This window comes from Cebidichthys violaceus, unplaced genomic scaffold (assembly GCF_023349555.1).
Source record: "Cebidichthys violaceus isolate CVI_PGR_0920_01 unplaced genomic scaffold, fCebVio1.0.p SCAF_3, whole genome shotgun sequence".
Taxonomy (NCBI): Eukaryota; Metazoa; Chordata; class Actinopteri; order Perciformes; family Stichaeidae; genus Cebidichthys; species Cebidichthys violaceus.
Window position 1 is genome coordinate 3,095,327 of NW_027176483.1, and position 16,966 is coordinate 3,112,292.

The 16,966-nt window shown below is 46.1% G+C and overlaps 1 protein-coding gene across 11 annotated transcripts in view; it reads right to left on the minus strand.

The window, feature by feature from the left end:
* kif21a (kinesin family member 21A) overlaps window positions 1–14,486 on the minus strand; it is a 35,213-nt gene extending 20,727 nt beyond the window's left edge. For all 11 annotated transcript variants that reach the window (XM_068724149.1, XM_068724150.1, XM_068724144.1 and 8 more), the window contains exons 1-2: window positions 14,131–14,486; window positions 577–799 (exon numbers count right to left, since the gene is read on the minus strand). In XM_068724149.1, the coding sequence (XP_068580250.1) occupies window positions 577–799; window positions 14,131–14,174 (267 nt within the window). In that variant the 5' untranslated portion in view covers window positions 14,175–14,486. The remainder of the gene's footprint in view (window positions 1–576; window positions 800–14,130) is intronic.
* Between the last annotated feature and the right edge of the window lie 2,480 nt (window positions 14,487–16,966).

The following is a 16,966-nucleotide window of genomic DNA, read 5'->3' on the forward strand; positions in this document are numbered from 1 at the left end:
ATAGATAAAAGGTGACGAGCAGGAACTTGATAATGTGGGGCATTTCTGCTTGAAAAAGGATTTAAATATTCCAATAAACAAATAAATTATTGTCACCAACACATTAAACTTAGTGCTGAAGATTACTTCCAGAAGATCGGCCTCACACCGACATCTAACCCCATTTCTGGTTCTATTTTAATATTATTTATCTAATTCCTCTTTTCTCAGATTATCAGAGCTACCACACAAAGTCTCCACTGACCCTCTGGCCACTGCAGAGGTACCCCCCTGGTGTACAAGTACACTGGTTGGGAACTCACTTCTCTATTGTACATCTGCTACTTTGTGTACTCTTACTGTGTGTTTATTCACCCTCAGGCCTCTCTCTCCTTTCCTTGCTGGAGTTTTCTTTAAATTAGCTAAAGTCTAAGCATCGAGGGTTAACTTAGGTTTCCTTCTACCCAAACACCAACTCTCCACCCACCCACCCACCCACCCACCCACCCCCACACCCACACCCACACCCACACACACACACGCTCATAAAGCGCCACCAGCCCTGCAGCTGCTGCGGCGGCGAGGACAGAGACTCGCCTGTCCGTATGCAAAGACGGTGGCGTTGTAGCCCTCGAAGCAGCCCTCGATCAGCTTCTCCGTGCAGCTGGAGTAGATGGCGTCCTGCTGGGAGTCCATGTCGAACATGTAGTCGTAGGTGAAGGACTTGTCTTTCCCCAGGATCACCTGAGGCTCCCCGGGCATCACGTACGTACAGATGTGACATCCCTCGATCTTCTCCCGGGCCAGCTGAGGACGAATCCTGCAGGAATAAAAAAGTGAAGTCAGGAGAGATGAGGAGGTGGAAGGTGGCTGTGGGGATCAAACCTGTGAATAACAATCTTTCACAACATGCAGCTGAATACGTTAACACTTCACTTCACTTCATGAGGCTTTAAACCGGAGACAGCGCTGGTTCACACATGGTAATTAACCCCCCCCCCCCCCTTGTTGAGATGTAAATACTTAAACTGGTATTTCAAAATCAATGTTCTTTTTCTCCGTCCTCAATCACAGGAACATGCTGAACTCGTTTACGTAATCGGAAACATTTTCATCTGCTCCAGATGTGTGGTTTTTGTCCAAGATGACGGCGGGGGTCAACATCCTAATCTGACCCAATACTTTGTCCTGGAAAACCTGCCAGCTGGGTTAATATGTACTAAAGCACTGAGTCTGTCTGTCTGTCTGTCTGTCTGTCTGTCTGTCAAAGCTGAAATGCTGAGTGACTGAACTCTGGCAGGGATTAACTGTGTGTGTGAGAGAGAGACAGTGTGTGTCGCAGAGAAAGTGAGCATTTAATTCTTTAGTGAAAGAAAGTCTCTCTCTCTCTCTCTCTCTCTCTCTCTCTCTCTCTCTCTCTCTCTCTCTCTCTCTCTCTCTCTCTCTCTCTCTCTCTCTCTCTCTCTCTCTCTCTCTCTCTCTCTCTCTCTCTCTCTCTCTCTCTCTCCCCTAATTTTCTATAGATATCTCAACAATAATGGTATCATGTCATATTATTAATGAAATTACCTTTCAAGAATTTGTGAGTAAAAAGCAAAAATAGATATATATATCATTATTATTATATCATATATTATATTATTATTCCATAAATAAAGTCTATAATAAAAGGTTTTGTATATTATTGTGTGAATTAAATACTGAAAACAAGTATTTTCTCATTTAATTCAGAACTTTTATTGTAAAATAATTTAAAAATGTTGAGTGAGTGAGTATACAACATACATGTGTATCACGGTATCATTATACGAGTCCACTGAAAGACAATTAAGTATCGTATTGAAGTATCGCACCAGCCCTGAAAGTGATTTTGCCAAACGTGTCGTATAATAATATATATTTTCATTAGTAAAACCATATTTGTCACCAAATGCAATCTGTTGGTTTTGTGTGCAGGGACGTGAATATTCTGTGACGGCACTACATTAAAAAGGAAGTCAGGTTGAAGGATGCATTTACTTTGTTAGACCACCAAGAAAAAAAGATCAGAATTGACTTTCCATTGGCATAATTTTTCATCCTGAGCGACACGGATAAAAAAAAGCAGACAATTTGAACAAACTCTCCTCGTGGGCTCAGCTCACTGGAGGAGAAAGCACCTGACGGTGGGCCCGGCTCGGTCCTGTGTGGATAAGGGCCTCATTGTGCCTCTGAGTTCAAGGGGGGGGGGGCACACAATGCTGTGAGGGGAGCACAGAGCGGCCATTGTGCGTCCGTCTGTGGGACACTGGATCCCGGCGCCGACACCGACGCCACGGCAACGGGATTACACGGCCGGACGGAGGCGAGGGAGGAGAGAGGTAACGCAAACTGACCTTTGTTCTCTGAATGCCATTTAAATGAAATATCGTGGCGCTGCACTTAAGCAGCAAATTCCATATTTTCAATTCTGTGGCTCCTTACTCTGTTTCCTCTCTGCTAAATGTCACTCAGACCTTCCTGTGACTCAGAAAACAAACGTGCTCTTTACTCCGCCTCTGTAAACGTGAAGACGTCAGAAAATCAATTAGCTTTCGTGACTAATTCGCCGTGCTCAGCCAATTACGTGTGTCTGTGGATTGTAAGAGTGTTTTAGGGATCTAATCCTTTCCAGTAACCACAAAGGGGGGGGGGGGGGGTCTTTGTTTCAGACAGTTTAGCTCACTAATGGAGTGTGTAATCCTGTTTCTCTGACACAGTGCTTTCACACATGGGGATCTGATTGACTCTCTCTTCATGTGCATGTAAACAGAGACTTCTCGTTGAACCATCAGGATTTTGGTTCTCATCAATGCAAACATCAATATTAGTTACAATGTATTTCCGATGACATCCGAGGCTCCGTTTGGGTTCCAGTCCGTCTACCGACATCATTTAAAACTCAGGAGGTACAGATGCTTCGTCTCTCAGCTGCTGCCGTTCAGCTGTGAACAACGCAGCACGTCCAAACCTGTCACAACACCCCGCTGTCAAACAGCTTCCTCACTGCACCAATAAATCATTAAGAGCACCACACATCACTCTGAGAGGGAGGCAGGGAGGGGGAGGAGTGAAGGAGAGGGAGAGCAAGGAGTGAAGGGGAGAGAGAGAGAGAGAGAGAGAGAGAGAGAGAGAGAGAGAGAGAGAGAGAGAGAGAGAGAGAGAGGAGTGAAGGAGAAAGCCAAGAGTGAAGGAGAGAGAGAGCGAGCAAAGAGTGAAGGAGACAGAGCGAGGAGTGAAGGAGAGAGAGAGAGACAGAGACACAGAGAGAGAGACAGACAGAGAGACAGAGACACAGAGAGAGAGACAGAGACAGACACACACAGAGAGAGAAAGAGAGAGAGAGAGAGAGAGAGAGAGAGAGAGAGAGAGAGAGAGAGAGAGAGAGAGAGAGGAGTGAAGGAGAGAGAGAGAGCGAGGAGTGAAGGAGACAGAGCGAGGAGTGAAGGAGAGAGAGACAGAGACACAGAGAGAGAGAGAGACAGAGACACAGAGAGAGAGACAGACAGACAGAGAGACACAGACAGAGAGAGAGAGACAGAGAAAGAGAGACAGAGAGACACACAGAGAGAGAGAGAGAGAGAGAGAGAGAGAGAGAGAGAGAGAGAGAGAGAGAGAGAGAGAGAGAGGTTTCTGAGATGTAGTCTGGTGTAAGACAAATAAAACCTCTTTAAAATCAACACAAAACCAGGATCCAGTGTAAAGATGTTCAGGTTGTGCCTGTGGAGGCAGAGAGCCGTACTGCAGAGAAGCTGCTGCTGCTTCAGATGAAGAGGAAGGAGGAAACCTTTGTTCACACTCAGCCCAAAAAAAATCAAAAAAAAAAATCAAAGGCCACGCACACAGAAGCTGAAGCTCCACTCCCAGCAGCAGAGCGGCTGCTGGGGATGATGTCACCACCTGCCACGGTGACATCATCACCTGCCCCGCTCAGCTTCTAGCACAACGTCTCACTATCCTTCACAAGGAGGGGGGGGGGGGGGGGGGGGGGGTAGCGAGACAGAACAAGAGCAGAAGAAGAAGAAGTGCGTCTCTTTGTCTCACACTCGGCTAAGGTCAATTTGTTTTTTAAAACAAGACGTCGTGTGACAGGAGGGTGAGGTTTTCCCTTTTCAGTTTACGACAGTTCAGAACCGGAAAGGTGAGTTCTTAATTACAGAAGTATGTACTTGATTGTCTTCGCTGACATTTGTCGTTAAATCTTCCCGTGCCGCTGTCCTAGAGGAAAAGCCTGCCGTCCTCAAGGCCACTGAAGTAAGGAAATACTAGTAAACTCAGGTGCTCACTATACAGGTTGGCCTTCCTCAGGCAAAAGTTCACCAAATACTTCACCTTTAAAAAAAGTTATCTTTAAAAGCAAGCCCTGATTCCAGCATGTAGGTAATAATGATCATTATACTGCACTGATTTATGTATCAAGCACCTTCATAAAAGATCATTTCGCAGGACTTATTTCCAGGAATAAGACCTGAAGCTGCTTCTTTAAACACTTCTTCCTCATTCATAATTCATAGAAGTATGGCGGACCCTTCCAGCGGTTACCGTCATAGTTCAGCTGCTCCGTGTTGTTGATGGACTGTTCTTCCTCCGCAGTGAGCGGATTACAGCTCAGCTGGTACGTATGAGAAGGTTTAAAAAGAGGAGCACTCGACACCGAGGGAGCTGCAGCCACATGTGGACTTCACAGAACCGTGACGGACTTAAAGCGTGCGAGGCGCCTCACTGTGCAGAAGCGCCACATCATCATGCAAAAGGTGGATAATAATAATAATAATAATAATAATAATAATAATAATAATAATATGCTGTCACTTTGATCACCATGCTGCCGTTTGGCTACAACCTCAAATACTCAGATTCTCTGTGGCTTTTTTGGTGGAAGCCACAGAGAAGGTTCCATTTTTAGTGTCAGAAACCCGGCTAGGAGAGGTCGGGTTCGGCCAGACCGGACCACCTACAGCACCAGACAAGGAGCTCAGAGCGCCGCCGTCGACTGTAAACTGAACAGCAGGGCGCAGACGAGCCGCTAAAGGAAACCACGAGCACAGGCAATCTGTGCCGCAGTCACAAAAAAACCCATCGGCCATCGATAAAAGCTTTAACTTCATATCTGAGATTTAATATTTCCTTATAATGGACCAATATGTCTTGATGTCTGTGCGGCACAGAGACGCTCTGCGTGACATATGGGGACGGGAGCGGAGAATTAAAGTCATAATCCGATCCCGGCGGGGGATAAAGCCGGCCGACTAAAAGATGCCAGGAGGAGGCGGGGCCTAGGAGAGAGACGGACAGGCTCAGCATCCTGTCACCTGTCAGAGACGTGAGGTCGACCCAACGTCTCCTCTCCGTCCTCGTCTCCTTCCCCTCGCCTCTCAGCCCTCGTCTGCTTCCTCAAGCCTCTCAGTCCTCGCCTCCTTCCCTGAGCCTCTCCGTCCTCGCCTCCTTCTCTGAGCCTCTCCGTCCTCGTTTCCTTCCCTGAGCCTCTCCGTCCTCGTTTCCTTCCCTGAGCCTCTCCGTTCTCGTCTCCTTCTCTGAGCCTCTCCGTCCTTGTTTCCTACCCTGAGCCTCTCCGTCCTCGTCTCCTTCCCTGAGCCTCTCCGTCCTCGTCTCCTTCCCTGAGCCTCTCTGTCCTCGTGACTTGAAGCACGAGCACCAAAGAGGGTTCATCATATAATCATTCTTTACCCAGAGGGATCATTTCACCTCTTTTCTAGTGTAACCACTTAGCCGGGCTCGTTGAACACTCTGTTAATTGCACAAAACTGGCCAAGTCAGTCTGGGTTAAAATAATAAATGTAACATTTAGAGGATGTTAAATATTTATCAGCCTTAAAGAGGAGTAAAAAGAGCCTTGGGTCAAGTGCAAAGACGGTCTGTGCTGCGCTAAATAAAGTCATTAAATAGAACAGAAAACATTTCTGTGCTAGAAATAAAGCATTTAATTATGGAAGCTGACAAATTTAACGATTTCTAGCCCAAAATGAGTTGTGAAAGTATTTGTACGACATAGAAAAACCTCAATCACAACCCTGACTCCTTTGAAACAGAACAAACAAAACTACTTGGTTAGGTTTAGTAAAAACAAAAATAAAGATAGTTGTAGGAGAATATCGGTGCAAAACTGGACTCTAAAATGTAACCGACTCAAATTAATTATGTTTTTTTTCCCCCATCTCCATGGACTCGTTTCTAGGCGTGTTACAGAGCAACAGTAACTACAGAGAACAAATTCATCACATATTTGCACACGAGGCCAGCGCTTGCATAAACAGGACGCACGCCCAGGCCTGCGTTTGATGATCTGCACAGCGCTGGTTCTTCTTCCCTCTAATGAAGCGCTGGACGTGTGCAGATATCCAACTGATCCTGGAGCTCGGGAGCCTTTTTTTGGAAAATGTGAAAACGAGGCCAAGTCAAGTCCCCCGTGGCACGCCGATAACGGCTTTACTGCTTCCTGCGAGTCAGAGGTCAGGGAGCAGACCAGCCCAGCATTAACCAAAGGGGGGGGGGGGGCAGAGGAAAGGAAGGTTAGGAAACAAGGAGGCGTCAGCGAGGGATCATCTGTAGCCGTCCACATGGAGAAGGAAAACTGGAGTTTTAAATTAAAGTTGCACCGACGCGTCTCTTGCAACTTCACACAGTGACATCATAGCGTTGCTCTGCGGTTCGCTTGGAAGGGACCCAAAATCCCCTCGGTGCCGTTTCTCTCCGCCTGTTCACGCCCGCCACAGCAAAAATCTGACTGAAGCGCAAAATGTCCCAGAGTTCAGTGCAAACCACACCTCAGGAAAGACTTCTCACTTTCAGTCGTCACGTTACTGAACAGTGAACACAGACGGTGCAGCGTCGATGGTGTTAAAGCCTCTTTTTCCAGCCCGGTTGATGCTCTTTATTTGTGGACATCAGTGTGCTATGAAGGATGCATCCTTTTCAGGAGTGAACACACACACACACACACACACACACACACACACACACACACACACACACACACACACACACACACACACACACACACACACACACACACACACACACACACACATACATATAGCTAGCCAGCAGAGGAGCCTAGAAGTAACAGCTATCACTGTCAGCTATTGAACTAGTCAACACCTCTTTAAAAACACATGATTCATACTTGCTGCTTAACAGTGATGCTGATGCTGCAGAATTAAAATAGCCACAACATGCGGTACTCATTACAAGACCCATTTCCTCTGGCTGTCTTGATTTTTTGCATAAAGATATTTACATGATCACATTTACAGCAACTTATTTACATGAAGTCGCTCTGGACCGACCTCTGTACAAAGTCCACAACTACTACAGCCGGGCTTCTTTGCTGCTGCAACGGTGACATTTTAAAAATGGTCTCCGGTAGCAACGTGAGGCAGACGTGGAGGAGGAGAGCGAAGATGTTTGGGGCCTCAAGACGAGGAGGAACTCTGGTTAAACATCTGCACACTGTCGTTCATTTTCACAATGTTCTGTCGGCGTTTTTCTTTCTTTTGCTACACTCTAAAATACTAATTTGTGGGATTTTGTGGGACGTTCACTTGCACCCATTAACCTTAAAACGCACAAAAAAAAAAGAGAAGAGAAAAGTGATGGTGCATTTTGGGCTGCATGTGTGGACTTTGCAGAGTCAGTTGTGGACTGCGGTGTCATTCAACCATGTGGTGTTGACACAGGAGTCCCCTCTCTGTGTCAACCACAGGCCAGGACACAAAAACAAAAGCCCTGAGTGTGAGTGTGAGTGTGTGTGTGTGTGTGTGTGTGTGTGTGTGTGTGTGTGTGTGTGTGTGAGAGAGAGAGAGAGAAGGACACGTCAGCCGGCCGCCATCTGCAGCTTTCAAGGCAGCCAGAGAGCAGATAACAGGCTATGTAAACACGTCAGCGGAGGTCGAGTGGAAGGCGGTTCACCGCTTGCATCTCCGTCAGACGAACCATTTTTTAAATTTTTTTTATTTAATTTCCTCTCCGTTATTTGCCGGTCGGTGGCCAAATCGACACCGAAACGTTGAATAAAAAGACGCCAGAGCGCTCGCACCTGCAGCTCGAGTTCAAAATCAGGCACACCTGCATGAATATGCAGATGCTGGACAGCCGTTACATGCCGTCAAGCGGGCGGGTGGTGAGGCGGGTCGTTTGCATAAACGCCGCTCTGCAGCACGGTTCAATCTACGCCTGCGTTGTCGGTTGCGAGGCAGGAAGCTGTCTTCGCAACCTCGCTGTGCATAAAAAAAAAAGGTGTGAGCGGCGTGTGAAGAAGCTGTTGCATTGTTCTGCACAGAGATCTCTTAACACAACCTCCATTAGGCCAATTTCTAGCAAACTGGCTGAAGGATGCACCCTCTAAACTCAGGCCCGACACCACCTCTACCATCACATGTACCGCTCATGAAGAGCAGCTCGCTCCCCGTTAGCTGCAGCCTCCTCGCATAAATAACAAGGTGGCAGCTCACTATGCTAACAGAGCTATTTGTGACGCCCCCCCCCCCCCCCCCCCCCCCGCTGGCAGTTTGATGACGGAAGTTAAAGTTACATCCACATCCTATTTGTGACACCGGATCCACTTTTAGAACCTTCGGTCGTTTTCAGCCGAGCCCCTTAACTGGACAGATCTGAACACCGAGTGAAGACTGGAGGAAGACCAACAACAACAAAAAAGTTGAGCGTGAGGAAGACAAAAAGGCAGCAGTGCAGAGGACAACATATTTGCATGGGTGTGGCGTTCACGGAAGCTACTCTACAATTACATCCAATGTATTCTTGCAATAACCAGCTCGTTTCCTAAGCAGCCCACTCTGTGACGGGGGGAGAGGAGGAGAGGAGGGAATCCATTCCTTGTCATGAATGTGTCCACATGTGGTTGCGTGTGTGTGTGTGTGTGTGTGTGTGCGGCGGCGGCGGCTCTCTGCATCGCTGCAGATGCGTCTGGCAGAAATGCGCCCGGCTCCTTAAGAGGCTGCGATATATAGATAACCGGAGGTCTTTGCTGCGGCCCCCGGGGTTCCACGGGTCTATTTCTGGGCCGAGCTGAGTTTAAGTGTAGGCTATGCTTAGCGTCCTCTTGGTAACGGAAGAGCCTGCTGTCTAGAAAAGACGGGGGTCACGGCGGCCAAACACTGGAAATGTATCCGGGCTTCGCTCAAATTACCGCGTCACAGCGTGACAAAAGTCAGTTACTAAAGATTATTTGAATATGTGATCGTTGGGAGTCGTGCAGCAGGGACTCTGTAGAACAAGTATGTAGCCTTACTTCCTTGTTGGGCTGCAAGTAATGATTCATTTCCTTAAAGAACGTATTAAAAGTTTCCCCACAAGACATTGTCAAACTAGATTGTTTGTCTAACATTCTTACACAATATATCTGAATATCTTTACGTTTGACAGTTGTAAAAGGACATTTTTAACATTTCATAGAAGTAAACAAGGACTGTACGCTTAGTTAACTGCTGAGGTTCATAAGCATATCAGCTGGAGGCTTGATTACAGGATCCCCATCTGTAACATCGATACTATAACATCATAATGTCCGTCGGTCTGAATGCACTCTTTATAGAGCCATAAAAACAGAGTGATGTCGGGTCAGTTTATCTCTCTCTTTAATGAGCAGAAGTCTATTCAGAGCTCCAGCTCCTTCAACTAGCGCTGCAGGCAAAAAAAGTAGGTGTTTATTCATAGCTTCCCTCTGGGTAACTTGGCTAACACTTTAACACTTTGGCTAACAATCTTCTGACTTCAAAGACAAGCGGCATGTGCAGAGGAGCACGAGTCACGGACGGCGCTCTGCAGACAAAGAATAAGCCAGACTCCAGAGGAAAATCCATAATTATCGAATATAGTCAGGTTACACGCGGTTTGGACTGGCGACTTTTAACCGTACGCCGACGATCTACTCCTAAACCTAACTAAGCGGCTTTGTTGCCTGAAACCTCAGCGAGTTTTCCTGTGAAGACGGAAGTTAATTTTTGAAAAGGCTGTATTCGTGTAACGAGAGGAAATTTGATACCCGTTGTAGGACAAACGAGGAGCAACTTTTCGTAGGATATCATGATATTGACCATTTAGTTGCCGCTTGCAAACAACTCTAGGAGACAGTGCTCTCAAATTTTAGAACTCGGAGAAGCAGTGTGACTTGCAGACACGCCCCCCCAGTTGTTTTTAAATCATCATCGTATATCATGTGAAAGTGGGAATCAGTGTGTGTGTGTGTGTGCGTCCTGTCACCTGGGTGTGAGTTTGCAGTGACGCTAATTGCATTCATTAGTACTTCAAAAGTAGTGAGAGTACACAGGAAGCACAATGAATCCTATGAATGAGGTATATGTAGTAATATACTGTATGTACATCATTCATACTGAATGAGTTTTTATGAAACAGTTACTGTGTGTGTGTGTGTGTGTGTGTGTGTGTGTGTGTGTGTGTATCGTGTTTCACATGAACCGGCAGAATACACATTCCCCTCTTTTTACCATCAGCAGGTGTTTAAAGAAGTAGAACTGTAACACGACACAAGGGTGTGAATTCTACACTGGACTTATAGTTACAACAATGTGACACACACACACACACACACACACACACACACACACACACACACACACACACACACACACACACACACACACACACACTAACTCCCCACAGACAGGCTTGGCTCAGTGGATGTGAACAAAGCTGGAGGTCTGGAGAGGCTTTAGACCCGTCGGGGTCTTTTGTGTTTGCATGGCGATGCCATGGGTAACGAAAACACGTATCCAAGCTCCCACTGGTCCCTCCGCCAGTCCTCTACTGGTCCCCCGCCAGTCCTCCACTGGTCCCCCGCCAGTCCTCTACTGGTCCTGCCCCTTGTTGCTCGGAATGTCAGCTCACACAAGCATCCCACTCTTTACGCTCCGTCAGGATTTAGATCAAAAAGCTGGTTATTTTTGCCACAAAAACCTTGAAATTGAAGACTCAAAATAAGAACGTAGTGTTTGAGGAGACCCGGTTCCTTCATGATGGTTCCCACTTGTCTTCTCTGTCGAGAGGCCCCTCTCTTGCTGTACACCCCCCACAGCTATTGTCAGCTGTTGTCTCTTGTCACCCCCCCCCCCCCTCCCCCTCCGTCCTCACTGCAGGTCATTAAGTAATAGCAGATATCGGCTCTAATCGTGCAGCTCATTTTAACAAGCCTTCCCTCCCACAGTTAACCCCGTCTCTACTACAACCCGAGGCTTAAGACTGAGCCACTTATACCAGTTGCCGCATGCCTCCGTGTCATTACATTAAAGCACGCCTGTAACTTAAGCCTAAAAAGAGCTTTAGAGACCCATTTCATTTCATTATCGTCATTGTGACGGCCTTCAGCCGAGCCTCCAAATCAAGTCCTCACACAGCAGATGTAAACAGACCGAGTGGCTTTGATCGGCTCGTCCGTCACCGCCTCGTCAACTAAAACAGGGACGGCTGCTTTATGTTTTGGGTGCTACTGCAGAAATACGCCCCCAAGCAGGCAGGTTCAACAAGTCCTCCCTTTCCACCTGAGCCCTTCCCTCTCAATGCACACCGACTCCATTGAAGACCGACCGTGACGTCTGCTGCGCTGTGCAAACACCGCGGTCTACAAGCAGCCCGGGGAGCCGCTGAAGAGCTCGGTGCTCCTTTGTGGGAGTCTGAAAGAAACAGGACGGGCCTCTGTTGAGATAAGCTCGGGGTCTTAAACCGATTGACCGACCTCCAACTGGACCCCCCTCGCTCCGTTGAAGGCGCTACGCAATCTGGGATCAAGACTTATGGTTTAAAAAAGGTTCACGTTGAAAAATCGCCGGATTCCCAAGATAAGCTCCGACATTCTTCCCATTACATAAGCGTTTCAGGTATTTTGTTGACTCGCACGCTTACTCCTGCGTACCCAAATATGTTGTTTTTTGCTTTTTTTTTAAAGCAGCGGATTGAACCGTCACGCCCTGTGTGAACTGGGTGTCCACGTGTACGGTGAGACTTGTCAACAGTCATCGTGACAAACTGTTTTGCCAGTTTTGGTAGCAGTTTAAAAACTCACAAAGAAGCTGCGCAAAAACCCCATTAAACTGAGTTTTACAGGCATCATCACATCCTGAATGCCTCTGAATTGTGAATTATTAGTGGAGCCGTGAAGCCTGTTAATGAGAAAAGAAGAAGAAGAAGAAGAAGAAGAAGAAGAAGAAGAAGAAGAAGAAGAAGAAGAACTGTGTGTTTTTAAAAATAGGAAATGTTGTGCGCTAAAAATCTGGTCTGTAATTTAAGCTTTCTGGAAGCAGAGCACAAAAACATCCACCTCTTACTGGATGGATGCCGTCCACAGCTTAACTGCAATGTGCACGCTCATAGGAAAGAGTCATTTTAGAAAGTGCAAGTCATTTTGAACACCTATACTTATGCTCAGTTTGGACGAGCATGCATTTATTGTTAGTGGCCGTAATTCATGTAGCAATTTACCTTCACAGAAGGCTTCCTGTATCCGATTTAGAGGAAAAAACCCGGCTTTTGTGTCAATTACGTTGCTTCACATACATGAAATCTGAGACGTTGTTACGTGATAAAGTAGCTCTACAGTCGGTTTCGAGGCCATAGTTTGTGGTCTTCATTCTATATTGCCAAGCTGGCAACCAGACGGCAGCTTTTTGGTTGCCGAAACTGAAGATACGGTTGCCAGTTTTACTTCAGCTCAATGCAACATGAAAGAATAAAAGCTTCGTTACAGACACCAAACTGAACTCGTTGTGGTTACTTTACACAATTTTGAATCTTGAGTGTTATCGGTTAACATGTCCACCATTCACTTCCTGATATGCAAAGCAGCAGTAGTGCAGCTGTTGTGATGTTCCTCACGGATCAGGTCACCGGTTGCTCGTTCATCCGTTCCTTCTCTTTCACAATGTGGTTTTCTGGAACCTTTGTGCCGATTCGGTGCCGCGTTATCGCGGAGCCCACACTGTCACTAACCGCACTCGCTGAAGAAGTATCATCTAGAAGTGATTTCAGAGAGAACAGACGGCTCTAGAACATGTGTTCGGAGGATATATCCCAAGATATCAAAAGTGGTGAAAACGGGCTAAAAAGATAAAGGTAGAAACTAAAGTCGACGGTACAACATTTCACCACCACATCAGCTGATGTATGTGCCGTAGCTCAGCGCTAGCACCAGTTAATGGTGTGCTAACGTAGGTTTACACACACGTTTTATAAAAGTGATTATTAAAAAAAAAGACACAAAAAGGAGCAAATCCAGGCATGGACAGGCTGGGACAAAAAAAAAAAGGAACGGATACAGATGAAAGAGACGGGATGAATGCAACAACACAGCCATTATTTATCATTTCATAATGGTCAAAATGGTCTCTGGATGGCCTTGAGTGAGGGAGACAGAGGGGGGGGGGGGGGGAGAGAATGGTTTCCCATCATGCCACTGTCACTGTCACTGTGCCACCTCACCAGCTGGGGTGGGACCGGCCTACTTCAGCACAATAGCACATTTAAGTGGATGTACTTGGGGAGGAGGAGATGCCTCTTTTTCCCTGATTAAGCAAAAATAGATCAGAATCATTAGATCAGTAGAGCCGAGTCTCCTAAACACAGAGCAGAGACTCAGTGTCCTTTCCTTGAAAGCTGGCTGTCAGTTAAAGCTCTTCTTTCATCGATTAACTGTCTGCAGGAGGCTTTGAGGAGAGACACACAGCCAGTCTCTCTGATAGCTCAGCCCTAATAGATGATATCATCCCTCCTCGTGCATGCACACAGACAGTGTGTGTGTGTGTGTGTGTGTGTGTGTGTGTGCAGCTGTGCAATGGGTGTGAAAGCACACTGTGGCAAATCCCAGCAGAGGTGATGAACCACAAAAAGAGCCCGAAAAACTGTCATGAGAAGCCGGTAGAAAGCATCAAGGGGTGCCCGGCTGGAACTGGGTCACGAGATAGTGCGCGCGCGCGCGTGTGTGTGTGTGTGCGTGCGTGCGTGTGTGAGCAGATGCTGCCGTCGACGTGCAGGTGTTTGCAAGGCCTGCGGCACCGACTGACAGGTGGCACCAGGCGCAATTAAAGCCCCCCCCCCCGCTACGCATTTAGCCTTCCCATGGAGAGATAGAAATGGTCGGTGACTTACCTCAGCGCCACACGGACCGAGCTCTCATCCTGCCCCGAAGTCATGACTCCTTATGACACGATAGGCGATAGGAAAGGAGAACAAAAACAAAACGGTTCTGCTTTGGGCCAAAAAAAGAGCGAGAGAAGAGAAAAACGAGTGCGCACTCTCGAGCACACGGAGCGGCTCACCTCGACTTCAGCGCCGCCATTTCTTAAACAAACACCAACAATTACGTTAACGGTGTCTTTAACCGTGATATATCAGCGGTGTGGTCCGCATGTCGCGTCTACGTGCGCCGCATCTCTGCGCAGTTCGGCTCGCGGATGCTTCGGCTCCGGCTCGAGCCCACATGCAGACTGACGCCGCTGTAGCTGCTAGGTGAGCCACTGCACGTGCACACGCGCGCAGGCTTGCATATAGAGCACACGCGCACACACACACACACACACAAACGCATGCACTCGGGCACTCACGCGCCGCCGTGCTTCGCAACAAGTTTGACGCACCGGGGAGGGAGCCGCAATGCGTCAGCAAGCCACGCCCTCTCGGGGGCTGCGAGATGACGTCATGACCAGGGTGTGAAACACATTTTTGTAGAAAAGTCAGAAATAAAACTTTAATTTTGGAAAGATTTTAAAAGAAGAAAAAAAAAAACCGTGCTTTTAGGTCACTTTAAACAGTTAATTGTTCACTTTACAAATTCCCTCAAAAGAAAAAAAAAATATTTGATTAATAAATAATTGTTTAAATTACAATTAAAGTGTCTAAAACATCTGTAAACATACTGCCAGATGCAACATCAAGCCTCTGCTGCACTGTTTTGTTTAATTTATATTCATTTGTTTAGATATTCATTAGTTTGTATTACTTTTTTTATTTAATTTTAGTATGATTATAATTTTTGGTATTTTCCTTTATTATGGTATTGACATGTGATCAAGCTGTGACATCAGGTTTAATTTGTCCTACTTTAAGGTACATTTAAAAATGTATTTGCCAACAAAATATTTCTAAAATATTTCTTTTTTTTAGTTAATCTACCACACTTAAAGGTTGTGATGTTTTTGTTTTGTTTTTAGTCTTATTTGTTTATTTTTTTAAACATGGCATAAAGACAAAAAAACACATACTGACAAAAAGTAAGAAAAATAATGAATTAATGAAAATAAAATAAATTAGACCAACTAGCACTGAGTAACCAAACGAGAGTAAGAAAACATATCAAAATACATGCAATATATATTATCATGAAAAGCAGAACTATAAAAGCAAAGTTACATTTATTAAGTCAGATCCGTCATCATATATTTAGTATGTTTCTACATTAAATACTGTGATCATCAGACATCTCAGGACTGATCAGTGACCAGTGAGCATACTATTCTTTCCTCCTTCTAAATCAGTAGATATTATTATTTAAGTAATTTATTTAAGACTATATGCATTGAAAAAAAAGGGTATTCCTTCTACATGGGTATTCCTTCTATTCCTTCTTAATCTGCATTATATTACGGTATGAAATGGGCAGATATAGAGAGATGTTTGTCATGAGTTTGTGTATTAAACCCACATGAAACGTGAACCAGTGCTTTGTAATCTACATGCAGGTTAGTGCGGTGAAGTAACGGTCTGTATTCACTTCTGACTCACTTAAAAGGAACTTTTAGTGCCACCTGGTGGACATGAACCGTCATGGTACCAAATATACTGGGTCAAGGACTTACAAGCAGAGTAAAATAACAGTAATTTGACTTTTATATAGATGTTTACGTGAGCTCACATGTATCTCTTTGAGTACATCATGTGCTATGAACATCACATATATCTTCATCATGTAGTTCCTGTGCCCCCCCCCCTCCCGTGTGGTGTTTGAGCTGTCTTGTGTTTGTGTTTACATATTTAAAACACATAAAATATTGCTTTAAAAACAAGAAAAATAGCTACGCCGCAGCACGCCAGGGCTACATACCAAACGTTTGGTTCGTGAGTGTGTGGAAGCCTCCAGCACTCCACCCCGTCCACTTCCTGCAGGGCGGCAGCAGCAGCAGCACCGTGAACACAGAGAGTCCCGTTACAAGCCTCTCACGTTACCGTTACCGGGGGAAGACACCGCAGGCTCACTGGTGACCGAACACGTGTCCGGTGCATATTATAGAGAAGCCAAGCGCTGCGGGCTGGCCGCTCTGCTGAGACTTGAAATCGGTTTGAAAACTAAATTTAGTTTAAACTTCACAAAACAGAGTTTAACCCAAATAACATGACTGTTCTCCCCTCTCTCCTTTACTGTGGGTCAGAGTCCCCACGTGGTCAGGAACACAACCCCAGCGTGAGCTATTTCTCAGCTTGTTACTCGATAACGTGTTGAAGGTGTTGGTCCAGGTCAAGTCATGCAGGTCTAATTAGTGCTTGGTCTCTGTTGGTATCTTGCCATGCAGATCGTTTTACTTCGGAGATTGCTCCACAGTGCAACGGAGATAAAGAGCATTAAATCTGTGGTGAAAATGTTATATTTTTGACATTTTTTTGCCTTGTTGTTAGACCTCCGAACCCTCCGTGGGGTAAGAGCTCTGACCATTCAGCCGAATTATTCTACGTGTCCGTTTCTCATCACGTTTATTTCTCACAGGGACATTAATAAGACACCACAGGAGGACAATAGTGTGTGGAGGACATTGTCCCGAGTAGCCAGTAGAGTCAGATACAATACGATCAGGCGGAATCAAGATTCATTGCGCTTGCCTTTCACGTCACTCTGCGCAGAATATCTCTGCTCGCGCGAGCAACATTGAAGCCTGCGAGGATAAAAAAACAAACAAACATGCTTTGAGCGTAATAAATACTGTCGGGCACAATG